Genomic DNA, 17091 nt, shown 5'->3' on the forward strand with positions numbered 1-17091 from the left:
CTCGAGGGAAGACATTTAACCATTATTTATTTTTCCTGAATAAATGGCGTAAATTCTGTTGACCAGATGAAAGTGTGTCTCTTTTTAAGTGACGACAGTGTACAAGCTCGCCTGAAATTGCCACTTTACGTCTTCTTTACTGTCCATTGTGACAGTTACAAGCTGCGATAGATCTTATAGATCTTCAGGTGCAACGTTGCGAAAGTAATGGCACACGCACCATGGCTGCGAGGCCCATTGTAAATCAGCAAATAATATACACACATACAGAGCGCGCGGCGAGGGAGTAAGATATCAAAGGACCCATTCACCCCGATCGAGCGCCGCCCCCAGCAACCCCCACCAACTGGACACCCACGCGAAGTCCGCATTTCTATTTATAGACCCAGCTAGAACATTTGCAAATGTTCACACCCCTTTTCTAGAAATGATTTTTATTTCTGCAATCTACGCGCGGAGTTCAAAGTTCTACGATTTATTACTATGCGATCGGAAAAATTCCTAACGAGGCCGAAAAATGCGAAAAGCGCGTGGGTGCGGCGATAAAACAATAGAAATTATCACGCAACGAGGAGCGGAGAACGCGGCCGCGGGTGGGCGCCGCGAGGGCGAAAAAACGCGCGGCGGAGAACGAGAGGCGGCGCCACCTGTTCGCAGCCGCTGCTGCGGCCTGGTGGACGCGGAGGGGCCGTGGAGGGAGAAGAGGGGGTGGGGCGGCCGGGGGCCGCACTCTGGCACTCTCGAGGCAGGCTAGCGTCATTCTCGACAATGGTGAGCAGGCGGGCGGGCGGCCCACCTGGCGCCATGTGAGCCCCCAAACGAAGTCACCCTCGCAGCATGTCCGGGGGCGCCACCCCCAGCCGCCTGCTGCTGCTGCTTCTCCTGGAGGCGGCCCTTTTCAGACCCCCGGCCGTCCTGGCCCTCGGAAATATCGGTGAGTCTAATAGCGCGTGACCCTGACCTCCGTGTCAAAAGGTCGCCAGGCAGGGATGGATGGACGGATCGATTCGTGACGTTTGTTGCGCCTATAAACGCATTTGGCCGCTGAGGAAATGATGAATGACACTTTCGCACGTCCGCCACCGCCGCAAATTGCCTTTCAACATGATTAATTTTTCAGTTCTGGAGCCAAAATGATTGGTGACGCTCAAATTAATTCCGCCTGTCAAATCATAATGATATATTCTCGGGCGAAGCGTTCTATTTTTGTTTATCTGAAAAGTCGTTTCAATTTTGCCACAGCCGCGAGACAGTCAAATTACAACGTCAAGCCGCAGTCTCCAGGGGTACATTTTCATGGTCGCGGGACTTTGGATGATGTTAGCCTCCCTGCCTTAAAAACATTGAGCTCGGTTACTAAAACAAACTGCGTGAGCAATAATTTACCAACAACACCAGAAACATTTTTACGGCTTCAAACTTCCAAATGGCATATTTAAATTGATAAATGATGGTTCCGTTGATAAAATTAGATTGTTTTTAAGATAAAAATTTATTACACTTTTTAAATCATTATGGAAATTTCATTTAAATCGTGATCAGGGCTTTAGGAGAAGTCCCGTGTTATTCCCGACGATGTGGTGCACATTAAAATCATTCGCTCGTCGGCCTAGTTTCTTCTCGTTGCAAAGCAAATACTCGAACAATCCTACCCGCTGTGGTGCGCTCGCCCAAGGGAGAGTCCATTTCTCATTGTCTCTCTTCTGTATGATCGCGGATGGAGATAATGACCGGGACTAATGACAAGGTCCACGCGTCAGGACATGTTGCCGACAATCTCTTTCTTTTTTCACCCAGAGAAAAGTGAAGTGTTGCCTTCTACCTTTGCTTTCGTTTCTCTGCGGTAAAATCGCTACAGAATTAGATTATCATTTTTCTTAACTTCATCTCAATTTGAAAATGTTTAAGTTTGCAACGTGGAAGGAATTTAATATCTGCTGTATTTTCCTCTAGTACAATTTTCCAAACATTTTTGGCGTGTTTTCAACATTTATATTTGAACATCAATAGTCTGTTTCTCACCTTTCCCATTTTTGGAAATTCATTAAAAGATTGACCTTGGCCTTTAACACATTTCTCATCTCCATTCCGGAAAGAGTTGAACTAAATTAATCTTAAACGAAATGCAAACAAAAGGGAAGGTCACGAGAAGTGGTTTGAATAAAATGACACATCTCGTGTATCCTCTTTTAATTTGTCCGCAACAACATCCGTTCTGCTTTTTTTAAGGAAAATCTTCGCGGCGAGGAATTTTCCCACATGTCAAATGCATTTATTTCAACGTAAGTAAATATGGAAATGCCAATTACGGTGCTTGTCAACCTCCTGGTCGGTCGATGAATAAATTATGTTATGCCACGCGCAAATTCATTAAAAGTTGACTCAAAATTGGATTCTGGCCTGCCTGTTCTTTTCAGCCACCGCAGAAAAGTCCTTCACTCGAGTTGAAGCCTTGCTGATAAAAAATTTCCGTGCCGCCGCTGCTGCCATAACCATAGTTAATTATAAAAGTCAAGGAAAAGAGTGCATGCGCGTGCGGTAATTAGCTTTTGCCGTCACCAAGTCAGCCGCGTTGAATTTGGAAATTCGATTTCCGAGTGCCACTCGCGGGACTTTAGACCGAGAGCAAACTTAATTTGGCCATTTCCGCGGACTTGAATCAATCACTCGACGCCGTTCATCCCACGAGGGAAATCACACATAGTGAAAAAAACATACGTCGATTTACAGCTACGCAGTATATTGTCCCAGCGCTCGCCGTTATCGCCCGCGCGAGATAGTGAATCGACGATTTAGCAGCCCTCATGCGTGGGTACCAACGGAAGTGAACAAGATTCATATTTTCGCGAAATGCACCATTCAGATGACCCAGAACACGATAAAAGGAGGCTAGGCCCGGTTTTGTCCATTGTTTAAAGACAGTAAATATTTAAGAAAGAAATCTATGCCTTTTATGAAATAATCAAAATATTAGAAATTTTAGCTCATAATACACATCCTTGGATAAATGAGATGAATCGAAATTAAGCGATGAATCATTGATAAACCGTTTAATATTTCGAGAAATTTAGTAAAATCTGAAATTTAACCGTTACTGGGTCCTGATTTCATTTATGCACACTTTAGAGGCAACCTGTTAAACATTAAAATTGTAGTTTTTTAAAGTGAATTAATTACACTCGATGATGTGTTTTTAATTAAATTTCTCTCCTTATTTCCATTAAATTCCAACTTAGAGACACCAAAGTGAGAATTTAATTTAAAAGAAAAAGAAACAATGTTTCCAAGTGGTTGCTTCTGCAATTAGTCATTTTAAAAGCATTCCTTTTGTAAGGAATTTCAGAGGCATGCTTCTCTCTCGCAGTGCTATACTCATTTTTAATTTGGCTTCCCGAGAGCAAGAATGCCTAGCGTTTTAATCAAGTTCCCTTTTTCTCAGCAACCGGGCTTCCATAATTGCGGTTCGTTTTGTGTAATCGGGGGGTGCAAGGCTATTTTCGAGAGAAACAAAGAGTAGAGGCAATTTGGATGCTGTGCCGATTGACGCGCGCGTCCAACTGGTTGCATAAAGCGGCGATCCTTTTTTGTGACGCGCCTCATAGTTGGCTGATCAATCAAGCCGCAGTGCCGAATTGCGCGTCGGGCAGCTTTGATTACGAAACAGGGGTTGCGCAGAGGTCAAGCAGGAACAACAGGTCGGCGTCAAAGGGTTGGAAATAGCCAGCAGATCGGATCAGGACACGCGATTCCGGCGAATTGCGGGGAGACGCCCAAAGGATCGCTCACAAAAATAGCCGCAAATGGCTCCGCGGGTTGAATATTTCATGAGCCATAACGGGGACGAGAAGAGGTTATTAAATGCGGCATTAATTGCAGCACACACTTGTGACGCAAAAGCAGCAGACGGTGAGGCTTTGGAGAAGATATGTAGACATATGGGGTAAATTGTCTCATTTTAACAGCCAAGACTGTTAAAAGCAGGAATTTAATGGAATAGAGAATTCAACGGCACTAAAACTAAATCACAAAAGGGTGTTTCCACTGGAAATTTCGTAGAAATTTGTTGGAGCACACCATCCTGAACTTTTGCAATGTTGTTGCTATAGAGACGTCGAAATAGCCAAGTTTGTCGAAAAAAACTTATGTATTGCTTTTTCCTGGAAAAACGGGCCTGTCGGCGTTCACAAAAATGAGAATATCTCGAGTTCTAATTATGTTAGGACATTACACTTTGAGCCAAAAGATGCCATGGACAGCCTACAGCTTTTAAACTCTAAACAATTTAAAAAATTTTCTAAATTTAAATAATTGTTTTATTTTTTATTTTTTTAATATCTCGAAATTTATTTGTTTTATATATTGAAAGTATTGGATGAAATCTTGCCCTGAGTGTATGTAACATGCTTAGAAATTTTCAGGATGGTGTAACTTGTAGTTTTCGAGAAACAAAAGGATCAAAGCTTTTTTTAGTTCAGGTGACAAGTAAGAAAATCAAAATTGCACGATTGATTTATTTTAACCTTTGGAATATGCTTTTTGTCACTCCTGAGGTCAGAAAAGGCCATCAGAATATATGAGAAATCGAACCCTGGCGTCAGGGTAGCCCTCGGGTGATCGATAAAATTTATTCCCATGTGTAGCTACTTTTACGACGCCTGACGGGCTTTGTATTGGTTCAATCTCCTAGATTGCAAACCGAGAGCTTTCAGAAAATGTGTATTTGCAATTTGACCCTTTAGACGCCTTCAGAGTGCTCAAGAAATGCCCTTATAATCTCTTGCCTGAGCAGTTTTTCCCATCTATATGCATGGTATTTTTTGCTTGACACTTTTGAATGTAGTATTTTTAATAACGCGCTCTTTAATTATGAATAATTAATACCTTTCTCTCTCATTTAGAATATTCCTGTCTCATTAAATTCAGCACGAATTAATGGTCTATTCAATTCCCACGAGTTTACACACTCAGGAAGGTGAAATTTAATCTCCACGTCGTTACCAAATGAATTCTACGCATCACAGAAAATAATCCACCTTGTTTTTGTTACATGCCGTGCGTCTCGGCTGGCGGCTCTCTTTGCTTTTCTCCTGAGGAGATGAGTGGCGAGCGGGCGAACAGCGAATCAATATCACGGCCTGCGAACGAGTGGGTGGCGCTGATGACGTCAGTTGCGGCGCCGGCGCCGCCGCCAACGCTGTGTGGGCGGCGGGGCGGGCGGTTGACAGTCGATTTTCACCCCCAGATTTGCGCCCTGCACCTACTCTAATTAACCAACGAGAGTGGGCGGTGGGCAAAACAATTTAAATTATTGTTTATTAATTTGCTACTACAATAAAGATGCAAAACTCGCGTGCGCGTGTGAGTGCGCTCTCCATTCATGCGGCCCCGCAGTTTGTTCTGGATCCTCTGACGTCACCGTATTGATTTCGGGTTGGATCTTTTTTCCCAGAGTATAAGCACGGACGGGAGGATTTTTAACGAGCTCGTTTGCATTTTAGGCTTAACTGGTCTTCTCGAAAAAAAGATACGCTTAACGAACGAGATTATATTTCGGCATGGCAAGTGAAATAATAATTATTGCGTTTGTCCCGTCACATCTGGGCGGAGGGTTTAGATTGGGCAGAGGATCAACTTTAGTCTTTTCATGGGAAATTTGTTTTTTCTTTATCGTGCGAGATTTTCTGCATAGATGATTAAAATTTAGATTAAGGGTACATCTGAAACTTTGTAGTGTTTCCCATTTTTCATATTTGAAAATGATTGAAATTAATTAATCGTTTCGACAATAATATTGAATGCAAAATAAGAGAGAAAATTTTAAATTTTATGTTAGTGCTACACTATGTTTTTCGTCTAAAAATAACTAATTGGGGCTGTCCAGATAAGGTTAATAGTTCTGACAGGGGTCTGTGGATCTTGATTATGTTATGTTTTTTTTACTGAAACTAGGCACCATTTGACCAACAATGCCATTAAAAAACCAGCATACCCTCATTTGTGGAACTAGTTACATCGAGTGAAACAACTTTCCCGTTGATTCTAAAGTAGTAGATCAAAGGTCATGGTCACTGAAATCGATTTTTCGATATGGTACCCGTCTTTGAAAACGAACATATATTTTTTTAATTTTGATAATTAGTCTTCTTGTAAAGAGCAAAAAATTATGTTGGTTTATAGTGTCAAAATTCGGAATGATATTTTGCCCTCATATTTTTTTTTGAAAAAAAAGTACCAAAATGGTGCTTTTACCGTTTTTTTAATATTGTCACGCATATATCTCGGCTTTTAAAGGTCAGCTTTTGAAAAAATCACACACCATTAGACTTCTCATGACTTCTCATAGTTAACCCCTTCAACCCACTTTTTCGCTCCCGGAAAAATGTAAAATTTCACTATTTTAGCATTGGAAAGATGAAAATAAATAATATAATTTTTTTCCAGAAAGTTTTTAATGATTAATTTTTACGCTCTGTATTAAAAAATACAGCTGTTATCGGTAATTTTTGGGAAGGAAACAAACGATGTGAATTGCTACTTCCTGCGTACTGACGCTCATGTTCAATTATTCATCATGAAATGATAAATAAAGCATCGTATTTTATCTTCCATAGTGATCCTAAATTTTCATTCCCATTTTGAATGTCCAAACCTACACAGGGGCACAACAAAAATTTGGAATCAGAGGCCCCTTTTAATGTAGCGTGTGGTATATTTAAGTAATTTCCAGTCTTTTCCTCCTTTTTGCTCAACGATCTCTATTAAGAAATTCCGTTCCCTTTCGTATTATGCCGGGAAATGCGTTTTAATTAAGCTTTGTTGCGGAGGTGTAATGCAATTTCGGGCTTTGGGTAAGGCAGCATTTCGGCGAAAAACTGTCTCAAAGATAAATTAAGTCAATTTAGGCGTCAACTAACTAGAATTAACAGAAGCGGACGGAGTGGATGCGCCATGGCATGCCACGCCACGCCAACCCTTGTCACGGGGGTGTGAGGGGCGGCAGGGGTGGCCGGCATCGATCGCCTGCTTGTAGCATCAACAGGTACTTCTCGCTGGTTCTAAAACCGTCAAGAGCACCTCCTCTCAGCCACGAAGCTTTTCCAAATGGGAGAAAATACTCATTCATTCACGGCTATAAGACCAATTCTGAGACTGAAAGAGGAAAATCCTTTGACGGGTTTATTTTGAGCCCCGCATTCAGAGTTGTTCAAGCAAATAGCAGCTTTTATTGTCCGCATCATTTCTAAAATATTATTTTTAGACACAATGGAGCCGACCATTTTGGATTACGAAGGTAGTTAGACGCCCCCTCGGATTAGGCTGCGAAATGGCAAATGCCTAATGTGCGTGGCGTGTGTTGTTTGAAACAAATGTGACCGAATCGATAAATTGCGCCAGCAGCTACGATTTGTGGGTCGCACCTGCACGCCCCGCCGACCGAGAAATGCTTTCAAACTCCCCGATTTAAGCACCTGCTCTCCATCCAGTCTAGTTCCGCACAATATTTGCTCAGTGCATAATTCAAATTTAGTTTTCAGCGCTGGATTTTTCAGGGGCGGTTTATTACGGAAAAAGCTTTTGAGCTCGTTACGTATATATATGATAAAAAAGAGCTATAGTAGGTTTTTCCTCGTGCGTTGGTCGCTTCGGCGGCGTTTTGGCCTGGTGATAAAAGGGAAGAAAGCGATTCGTCGGCACATACAAGGGCGATAAAATTGGCCGCTTATCGAAAATGGCCCTTTCGTTTGCTCGCCCACGTCGGGCAGACACCTGCTGCGTTCTGAATTTAATTACATCCTGCGCTGCGAAGATAAAAAAGGCAAACATTCTTTTCGCACATAAATTATAGCTCTCTGCTAATGTGCGGATCTTGAGCTCAAGGCAGTAAAAATGTATCTGTCACGCATGCGGTGATATATGTGAATATTATGAATGATAAATATTAAGAAAAGACGAAGGGGAAATGCTTTAAATAAAGTAAAAAACGGAAAATGAATGAAATACGTCAGTTGCTATACAGAATCAATTTTTAATCACTTTAATCACACAATTTTTCTCACTTCATTTTTTCTACTTCTGACTTGTTTTATTGATGTATTTGTATATTTGTATTTAAGTGAGAATAAACATCTATAATAATAAGCGAGTTTAGAAGTTATTTACGGAAAAATTCCTGAATGTTTCATAATCTGTCAACCCTTTTTTCAATTTAGATCAAATTTTTCAGTTTCATTTTTCTAGGTTTTCTAGGTTCTGTTACTGACACCAAAATAATAAAAAAATTATGAGGTATTTCTGAAATCGATAAAAATTTTCTGCAGGTTTTGCTCTTCCCGAAAAAACAAATAATTCAAAACTCTAAAAAGGTTAGCTAATTTAAACTATTTTGTAACGTAGTACCACAAGGGTTTTTTAGTTTAAATATATTCTCTATTGCTAAATTTCCCTTTGAAATGTATTAAATCTTCCCTTTTTCGTTTCAGGATGTCTATTTAGCTCAGACTTATGCGCCGAGGAGTTCGAGTGGTGTTTTGACGGTAATCCAACAAATAAAACCGCAAGCCCAATTTAATTCAATCCGAATTTGTCCACCAGACTATGCATTCGGCCGGTGTCTTCCACTATACGGCCACGTGTCCGAGGAGTTCCTGCACCGGCGAGAACTCGGCACCGATGAGCTGCAGCTGCTTGAGTCGCAGATGTCGCGGCTCTTCGAGGCCGGTTTCCGCTGGAGCCACGCGTACACGCAGTGCGTCATGCAGGCGTCGCTGCGCACCCTGCAGCTAGGGTAAGCTCTGATTTTTCGCTCCACTTCTCAGCCGGCGATACCAAGAAATTGCGGCAAATTTATTTAATCTGCTGCCGCCGCTGATAGGGATAAAACCACAATGTAATGGTTGGTGATATTTTTGGTCGCTTTATCAGGAAATAGAGCAGAGGCCGCTTAATACTCAAGTTTATCAGCGTTTTCAGTAATTATGCGAGTGATTAATATGAATTGAAATGACCCTGACGCCTGTAATAAGGAGCTGCTAATGGGCCTCGTATCGACTTACTTAATTGTGACTTAATAGTTATGTCATTCGTTTTGTAAAACAGGTCTAAAAAGTGCAGCTTATACAATTAACTTCATGTTTATGCCCAAATAATGTCTATTAATTGAAGTTAGCAGACTTATGGAAAATCCTGTTATAAAAAAAATAAAAATAAGTTAAAAATGAAGCAAAAAATAAACTCATTCTTTCATTGCCAGCGCGATTTCAGACTTAAAAGATTTATCAAAAAAAAATATCAGTTTTCTAGCACGGAATAACAAGGCTTAACCTTCATCCTACCCGCAATAAACAAAGTCCTTCCCTAATCACCTACAAGAAATATATTTTTGTTCTTTTTCGTTGGTTTATAATTTCCTATTTATTTAAATTTTCAGGGAGGAGTTGGACGAGGATGAGAGCGGAGAAGAGTGTGGTCCGCTGGCCAACCTGGACCTGCAGGCAACTCCGCGGCAGAACGAAGGAAACACTGACGGCGCCCTTGACGCCAAAGACGTCGCCTTTGTGCGGTTCGTGCCCAGCGCCAAGAATCCTCACCCCGACTTCGCAGATGAACTCTACTTCCCTCCCATGGACCAACGCAGCACAACCAATGGTTTGTGTTTATTTATTAAACATAAAATTTTAAGAAAATAAAATGGCGGAAAAATTTCCTATTCAATCAAGGAATTTATTTTCCCAATTATCCAGAAATTTGTTGATTTACCGCAGTCTTGTCTTTATTCGACAAAGTTCCTTGCGGATTAATTTGGAAAATTGAATTTTCTTAATTTTATTTTAATTTTTCGATGAAATTAAATGGAACTTTCTCAGATGATCATTTTCCGCAATTCTACAGAAATATGCTGCTTTTAAATACGACAATAACCTCTTAAATGTTTATTGGCATATCTATTAAAATTTTATTCTAATTTGAATTTAACTAATATCCCCAGAAATCGAACCGTTTGTATACGAGAAGAAGGACGGAAATCACGAGCCTTTCCACTTTTCGCGGCACCTGGGTCTGCAAGTGGGCAACAACGACGACAACATGCCCTCTGTGACCGCCGTCGAACAGGAAGATCAACTTTTGGCAGCCTCGCAGCCAGCTTACACCGAGGGTGGACTAGTCTTCCTACCTCAAGGTATTTTCATTAAAATTAACACGGGGCCCATCCGCTATCTAAAAACTTTGAAAACTATTCTACGCAGGCGAGGATGGCAAGAGGAAGAGCTCGTTAGACGAGAAGGCGTCGCGCTTGTCTGCTATTCTGGCGCAGTACGGCGACCTCGACTGGGGCTTCAAGCGACGCGAACGGCTAGACGTGAAAAAACCTGGCCCGCCGTTCCTCACAAACAGCTACGCTTACGTAAGCTTGCTTTGAAACTATTTTACATAATGCAGTTCCTGCCTCCGTCAACATCAAAGTAGTCGAAAGGGATTTTTTTTCTTTTGGTCCATGAAAGCGAGTAGCGTAACAACAAAAGAGAATAAAATCTACATCAAAGTTAGGCAAAGTGAAATGAAGTTATTTAAACGGTAAGTTCCTCAAGGAAACTTTGCCTCTGCCACGTTTTGGTAAATTGAATTTGTACGTCCTCTCCTGGGCTCTAATTCCGTTAGAACGGTACCGTTTTCGAGTGGATTTTCAGTTTTTGAAAGCATTTTATCCAGTGGGGGCCAGATGTGCGATAAAATTGGTTCCCACTGCGCAGATCCAGGATGGCGTCTGAATGTGGGAAGCAAAAAGCTCTCTTTGGATTCCTGTACGAGTGTTTAGAGTTTGTTTGTACGATCCAAAAGACACAATTAGTACAAGTAATGCAAATTATGTCACAATATTGACGAAAACTTGGTTCTTTTCGCGCATTTTCATGTGACCGTTTTTTCGCGCCATACTCCACCGGCCGCACGAATCTGGCCCCCGCTGGAATAAAGAACAACAAATAATCATACCTTTTTGGTTTAAAATAGTAATTTGAAACCTCCACTCCAACCAGGAACGAAACTGCAAATTAATCAATGTTAAGAATAATTCCTGATTGTGAGGCAAAAAGCTTTTTTATATAAAAGACAAAAAACTAATAATTTAAATAAAAAAACGATTTTCATAAAGTATGGAAAACTCCCTATGAAATCGACTAATTTGCATTAAAAAACTATATCAATTTTAATAAAACAAAAAATTTCAACGCCTTGTTTTTGAACAGAATTTTTTTTATTTTTTTGCAGGTAAATTCGAACGAAATCCCTACTGGCTCGACGGAGAGTGGATCAAAACCGGAGGAAAAGATGCAGTCAGACCAGTCAAGCAAATCGCAATTGACCGTGAGTTAAAAATACCCCTGCCTGTAAAAATAAATCAAATATAAAAAATAACAATCCTCAGCGCGAGGTGGTTGAGAATCACTTGTCAGTGGACAGGAATGAGGTGCCGCAGAGCAAGACGCGTCGGCGACCACCACCGCCTCCACAGCCGCCACTACCACCTCCAGGTGAGGATGACCTACACCTGGACTCAGTGGACCCGAGCTACGCGTACGTCGGCTTCAAGAACAGGTGGGTGCTCTGCTTTGCGCGACTCTCGCGTCGAACCGAATGAATACCTTTCTAGTCGTGCGTCCAGGGTGAACAGCTGGAAGCAGGGTGCCGACGTGGTGAACGCCATTGCTGACCTCCTGCACCTGGACCGCAGCGACCTGAGCAACGTCAGGGTTGATGTCAACGAGGTCACTTTCAAGGTGGAAGAGCCCAACGAACAGGGTTTGAACGCCAGCGAGGTGGCGAGGAGGGTCGAAAGCATGAAGCAGCAACTCAAAGACCTCATTGGTGTCGAAGTTTCTACTTCTGGCATCGGGGATAAGGTAATTAATTAAAATTATTGATTGCTATGAATTATGCACCGTAATTAATTGGTTGAACATATCTTTCATATTCGCTGAATGAGTTTAAATATTAATGAAGAGGTTGCATCTCGGATGTAGATTGTAAATTACAATTAAATTAATTAATGCTTAGCTGTTTAGAATTAAAATCTAAATTTAAATTTAGTTTTTAATACATTCAAAATTATACTAATTTGCACAAATTAATTAATTTAAATAATTATGACAATACTCAGATTATTTTAAATTTCAGTTAAATTCGCTAACAAATTAAAAATTAAAATCGTAAAAATTTGAAAATATTCAAACTGAATGAGTAATAACTCTAATTGTAGTCATACATTTTTACCAGGATTAGCGCAAAATCAAAATATTAAATTAATATTTAAAAACAAAACCAAAAACGAAAAAACATAATTTCTTTTAATTTTTTAACCAGAACAAGCTGCCAAATGCGTCGGCGATTGGCACTGGTGCTGAGACGGAGCGACAGATCTTGATCCTGGGCCTGTTGGTGAGCGGCGTGTTGTTCGCGGGCGCCGTGGCGGCCGCTTTGCTCGTGCTGCTCGGCCGGCACGCCAAGAGCAAGGCCAAGTTGCAGCAGCTGAACAACCCTGATCAGGCCAGCAAGGACTACCAGGACCTGTGTCGCGCCAGAATGGCTACCAAGGCGGAGAAGGGTGAGGTTTGCGGCCCACAGCGCGTCGTCAGCCTGTCCAAGGAAGGCGACGGCAACAACAGTCCCAACAGTAACCGCAGCAGCACGTCCTCTTGGTGAGAAAATTATTTTATATTCGGGAAAATTTCTTGCTTGTTTGGTTTGTGCCTTTTTTATATAAAAAATAAACTTGATCTTGCTAGGGAAATTAATAAACAATTAACCCAATAATAAAAAGTAACCAAAAATGAAGGCAAGAAAAACGAAAATTTTCAACTCGTTTTTTATCCCTGCAAACATTATTTTTACTCCGGGTTATTTAGATATAAAATTCCGTGATTTAATAAACAATGATGTTTTTTAATTTAATTTAAAAATATATAAGCCACACTGCCCGTAAAAATTAAGGCAAGGGGAAAGCTCCCTTAACCGAGAGAAATTTTAATGTTATGTTAATTTGATGTTTTAGTTTATTTAAAAAAAAAACTAATTTCAAGCATTTATTTGTTTTTCAGGAGCGAAGAGTCGGCGTTGACCAACATGGACATTTCAACAGGGCACATGGTTTTGGTGAGTATTTGTGGATATAAAAAAAACATCAACTAAATTACAACTTTCCAGTCATACATGGAGGACCACCTGCACAACAAAGGACGACTGGATCAGGAATGGGCAGGCCTGTGCGCGTATGAAGCTGAGCCAAACGAAACAACTATTGCTTCGATGGTATTAAAACGTCGATTTAAAACAAATCAAACATTTTTCTAACCATGTAATTGACAGTCGGAGAACAAGCCGAGGAACAGGTACGAGAACGCTTTGCCCTACGACCACTCGCGGGTCATGTTGAACGCTTTGGCCAACGCCAATGGCTCCGATTACATCAACGCTTCGTCAATCGTGAGTTGGATTTTATTATTTTACGTTTTGATTACAATTTTTGCCCGGCAGACCGATCACGATCCACGCAACCCGGCGTACATTGCGACGCAGGGGCCGCTGGAGCAGACGGTGGCCGACTTCTGGCAGATGGTGTGGGAGCAGGGCAGCGTGGTGATGGTCATGCTGACTAGACTGAACGAAAACGGCGCAGCCATGTGCCACCGTTACTGGCCTGAGGAGGGATCTGGCCTCTACCACATCTATGAGGTGCGCGTTATTTTCATTAGAGTTTACAGGAATATTGGTAGAAGCGTGTTGTTAAGCGTCCTAGAATTTAGGGAGGGCAAACGTCACTGTTCTGAATTTCAGTTTATAATTAACATTTTGAAAAGGAACTTCCGATTTTGGATTTTTAAAAATATGGTTAATGGATGTTGTATAACAATTTTGAACTTATTGTGAAAATTTCAGAGTTCCCTTTTTTCGAGATATTTCACTTCGAAATACGAAAAATTCGTGTTTTAATGTATATTGTCAACTCCAAATCTCGGATTTTATCGGTCAGAATTCCAACAACTACACACCGTTAGACTCGTAACCCTCGCTCCCTTGAACAGCTGAAGGGTTTAGGGGACACTTCAAAATTTCATTCTCGTGAAAAATCCCCAAAAAACGTCAAATTTAAAATTATCACCATTTTAGTTTCACTATGCAAACTTAGGAAACTTTTAAAAACTGATGAAATTTCCCTCGTCGGTGCAGGTCCACTTAGTTAGCGAGCACGTCTGGTGCGACGACTACCTGGTCAGGAGTTTCTACCTGAAGAACGTGAAGACGGGCGAGACGAGAACGGTCACCCAGTTCCACTTCTTGTCTTGGCCGGAAGGCGGAGTTCCTCATTCCATCAAGGCTCTGCTCGAGTTTAGAAGGTAAATTTATTTTCTGATATTTATTTGTTCTCTTTTAAATTCAACAAAACGTTCAAAACGCTTCGAATTATAAAATAAAATCCTAGAAAAAAAAGGAGAAAAGTATACGTACGTGAATATTTTTTCTTTAAATTTTATAAATCTAGAAACATTTTTTATATAAAATTTCCAAGAACAACGATATGTTTTCATTAAATAATTCCAAAGAAATTTGGAACGGAAGGATAAATAGGAATAATGAAGGGAAAGAAAATGTTTCTAAAGGGTAATTTTAGGATTGAAATATACAAAAAATGTGTTGTAATATTTTTTCTCCGTGTCAACCTTGCGAAAATTACTTTATCAATTTGTTCCTTTTCCTTATTTCCTAATTTTCCTTTTTAAATTATAAAAAGTACAACCAGATTTGATAAAATTATATTTTTTTTTAAAAAAACTTAAATTTCCAAACAAAATGAAAGTACATTTGCTAATAAAATTAAATGCTTTGATAAAAAGCAGAAAGTACTTTTAAAAAATACATCCTGATCTAAAAATCAGCTATTGCATTTTGGTGTTTGTCTTGCAGGAAAGTGAACAAGTCATACCGAGGCCGGTCGTGTCCGATCGTGGTGCACTGTAGCGACGGCGCCGGTCGGACGGGCACGTACTGCCTGTTGGACATGGTGCTCAACCGCATGGCCAAGGGGGCCAAGGAGATCGACATCGCGGCCACCCTGGAGCACATCCGTGACCAGCGGGCCGGCATGGTTCGCTCGAAGGCGCAGTTCGAGTTGGTGCTGATGGCCGTGGCCGAGGAGGTGCACGCTATCCTCAAGGCCCTGCCTCAGTAGTAGTCTGATAAATAACGAAACAAAAAAAAAGCCCGCGCGGCGACACTGCCAAGGCGCAGTGCCCGCCGGGCTGACGACCCGGCGACCTCACGGGGGCGCCGCCGCCCCGCGGCCCCGTCCCCGCGGGGCCCCCGGGCCGCGGCGCCGTACGAGCTGACGGTTCTCGACACACAGCAAGTTCACGCGACGCCTCTTTCGTTCCCGGTTTTCTTCTCTCTCTACCGATTTATTTGCGGACACACGTTCAACTATTAGCATGTAGCGGATCCATCATCATTATACACACACAACACACACGAATATTATTAATTAAAAATTATTGTTACAACGCAAATTCAACACACACACTATCTCTCTCGTGTTTTACGTTCTAGTCAGTCGAATTACGAAGCGATGTGTATTTATTGAGACACAAGATATAAAATCATACGCAGATATAAAATACTACTACCGAATATTTAACGTATAATACGTGTTTAAATATGCAGAAATATTTTAGCAAAGTAGCATGGAATATGATATATGAATTAATTATATACATGAAATAGAGTTTAACAGCTCTGCTCTTTTTTCCGGCCGATGATGACTTTTGTGCCGGGCACTCTGGGGGTATTTGAACCCCAGCCTCTCAAATACCTCCAGTATTGTCCACAGACTGACGTCACCACCGGCTCAGAGCCGCCCTTTGGCGCCCCGCTCCCCCCACCAGCTCTCGTTTCTCCCTTTTTAATTCAACTCTTGCTTTCCAGCCCAGCGTTTATATTCTTTTAACGAGACAAAAAACTTTCTCTATTTTTATATGACACTTAACAGCAGGAGTGAAAAGAATAATACGCAGATTGGATCTATTTTCCTATTTTCTCTTTCATTTATCGATTTGCTATAGAAAAACTCACGAAAAAAATGCTTTCTTTCGCTGACACTAAATATATAGAGCTCAGGTTCCTTCTCACCGAATTTTATCCTCATCGAGTAATGAAACATGTCAATTGATCAGACTTACTGTGGCTACGAAATCATTGGTATCCCCGATCCCTCTTTTTGATTGTCACCCGAGGAAAACATTTGATGCACGTTTGAAAACGTAATCATTATATTATACAATTTAATCTCTATCGATGTTATTACCCATGCTGTGCGAAATAGTTCATGTTGTTATCCAAGCTATTTTTGTGTGTATGTGTTGAAAGAGCGGAAAGCAGGCCTACGTCTACAAAACCAAGTAATTATAATACGAGAACGCTTCTATATCGCACACTCTCATTTTTCCTCTTTGCTCTGGAAAAAGTAGATGAAAACAAACCGATGAAGATCGTGTTTACGTTTGTCGTCCCCGACTCAAAACTACCGGTGTTTTTTCTCCGATACACTTTGTCCTCATCACAAAATAGCACACACAATTAAGAACATTGTAATTAAGGCCAATAAAGTTACATTTCAGTGGAAGCAACTCCAGGTATTTCATTCCACCTTCTAAAAAATTCCTTAAATTTGCAACGATTGGGAGCTCAGCAAAAATCGCCTTTGATCGATCACTAAGCCAAACAATTCTCACCTTCATTGATTTGGGGAACGTGAAATAAATACTCCGTTTTTTGTGCATTTTTAATATATATATTAGTTATTTATGATACAGCAGTTTATTATTAAGTGCAGCACTACAGGGTTTGTAGTACACATAAATAAAATGAAAATCAAAATACAAAATAAAATCGATAGGCAAATAAATACATTCCAGTGTGTCTTCTCAAAAAAGTTGACAAATTGTTATGTGATTTGTTTTTTTTTTCTTCCAAAAATGCTACCCTCTACACTCTTGCGCTTTAAATGGTATTTGTTACTCTTAATTGATTTGCATGTTTGGAAAGATG

General features: G+C 40.8%; 1 protein-coding gene across 4 annotated transcripts; it reads left to right on the plus strand.

Moving 5' to 3' along the window:
- The first annotated feature begins 743 nt into the window (after positions 1 to 743).
- Positions 744 to 16670, plus strand: IA-2 (tyrosine phosphatase IA-2). 4 transcript variants are annotated; one of them, XM_065491224.1, is made up of 16 exons: positions 744 to 934; positions 8481 to 8534; positions 8593 to 8785; positions 9428 to 9645; positions 9986 to 10177; positions 10245 to 10402; positions 11266 to 11361; positions 11423 to 11592; positions 11648 to 11897; positions 12358 to 12692; positions 13092 to 13146; positions 13198 to 13302; positions 13360 to 13476; positions 13528 to 13725; positions 14221 to 14387; positions 14956 to 16670. In XM_065491224.1, the coding sequence occupies exons 1-16, from the start codon at positions 838 to 840 to the stop codon at positions 15218 to 15220; spliced, it is 2670 nt and encodes an 889-aa protein (XP_065347296.1). In that variant the 5' UTR covers positions 744 to 837; the 3' UTR covers positions 15221 to 16670. The 4 variants fall into 4 exon arrangements, with proteins under 4 accessions (XP_065347296.1, XP_065347297.1, XP_065347294.1 ...); XM_065491225.1 differs by having other exon boundaries at positions 11660 to 11897; XM_065491222.1 differs by having other exon boundaries at positions 13360 to 13725.
- Positions 16671 to 17091: the final 421 nt, after the last annotated feature.

The sequence above is a fragment of the Cloeon dipterum genome, chromosome 4 (assembly GCF_949628265.1).
Source record: "Cloeon dipterum chromosome 4, ieCloDipt1.1, whole genome shotgun sequence".
Classification (NCBI taxonomy): Eukaryota; Metazoa; Arthropoda; class Insecta; order Ephemeroptera; family Baetidae; genus Cloeon; species Cloeon dipterum.

Excerpts from the sequence above, each read along its gene's own strand:
- IA-2 (XM_065491222.1), top strand. The coding sequence starts at position 838 with ATGTCCGGGGGCGCCACCCCCAGCCGCCTGCTGCTGCTGCTTCTCCTG. Across the intron at positions 9,646-9,985 it reads CCAACGCAGCACAACCAATG|AAATCGAACCGTTTGTATAC; the intron begins GTTTGTGTTTAT and ends TAATATCCCCAG. Across the intron at positions 11,593-11,647 it reads TACGTCGGCTTCAAGAACAG|TCGTGCGTCCAGGGTGAACA; the intron begins GTGGGTGCTCTG and ends ATACCTTTCTAG.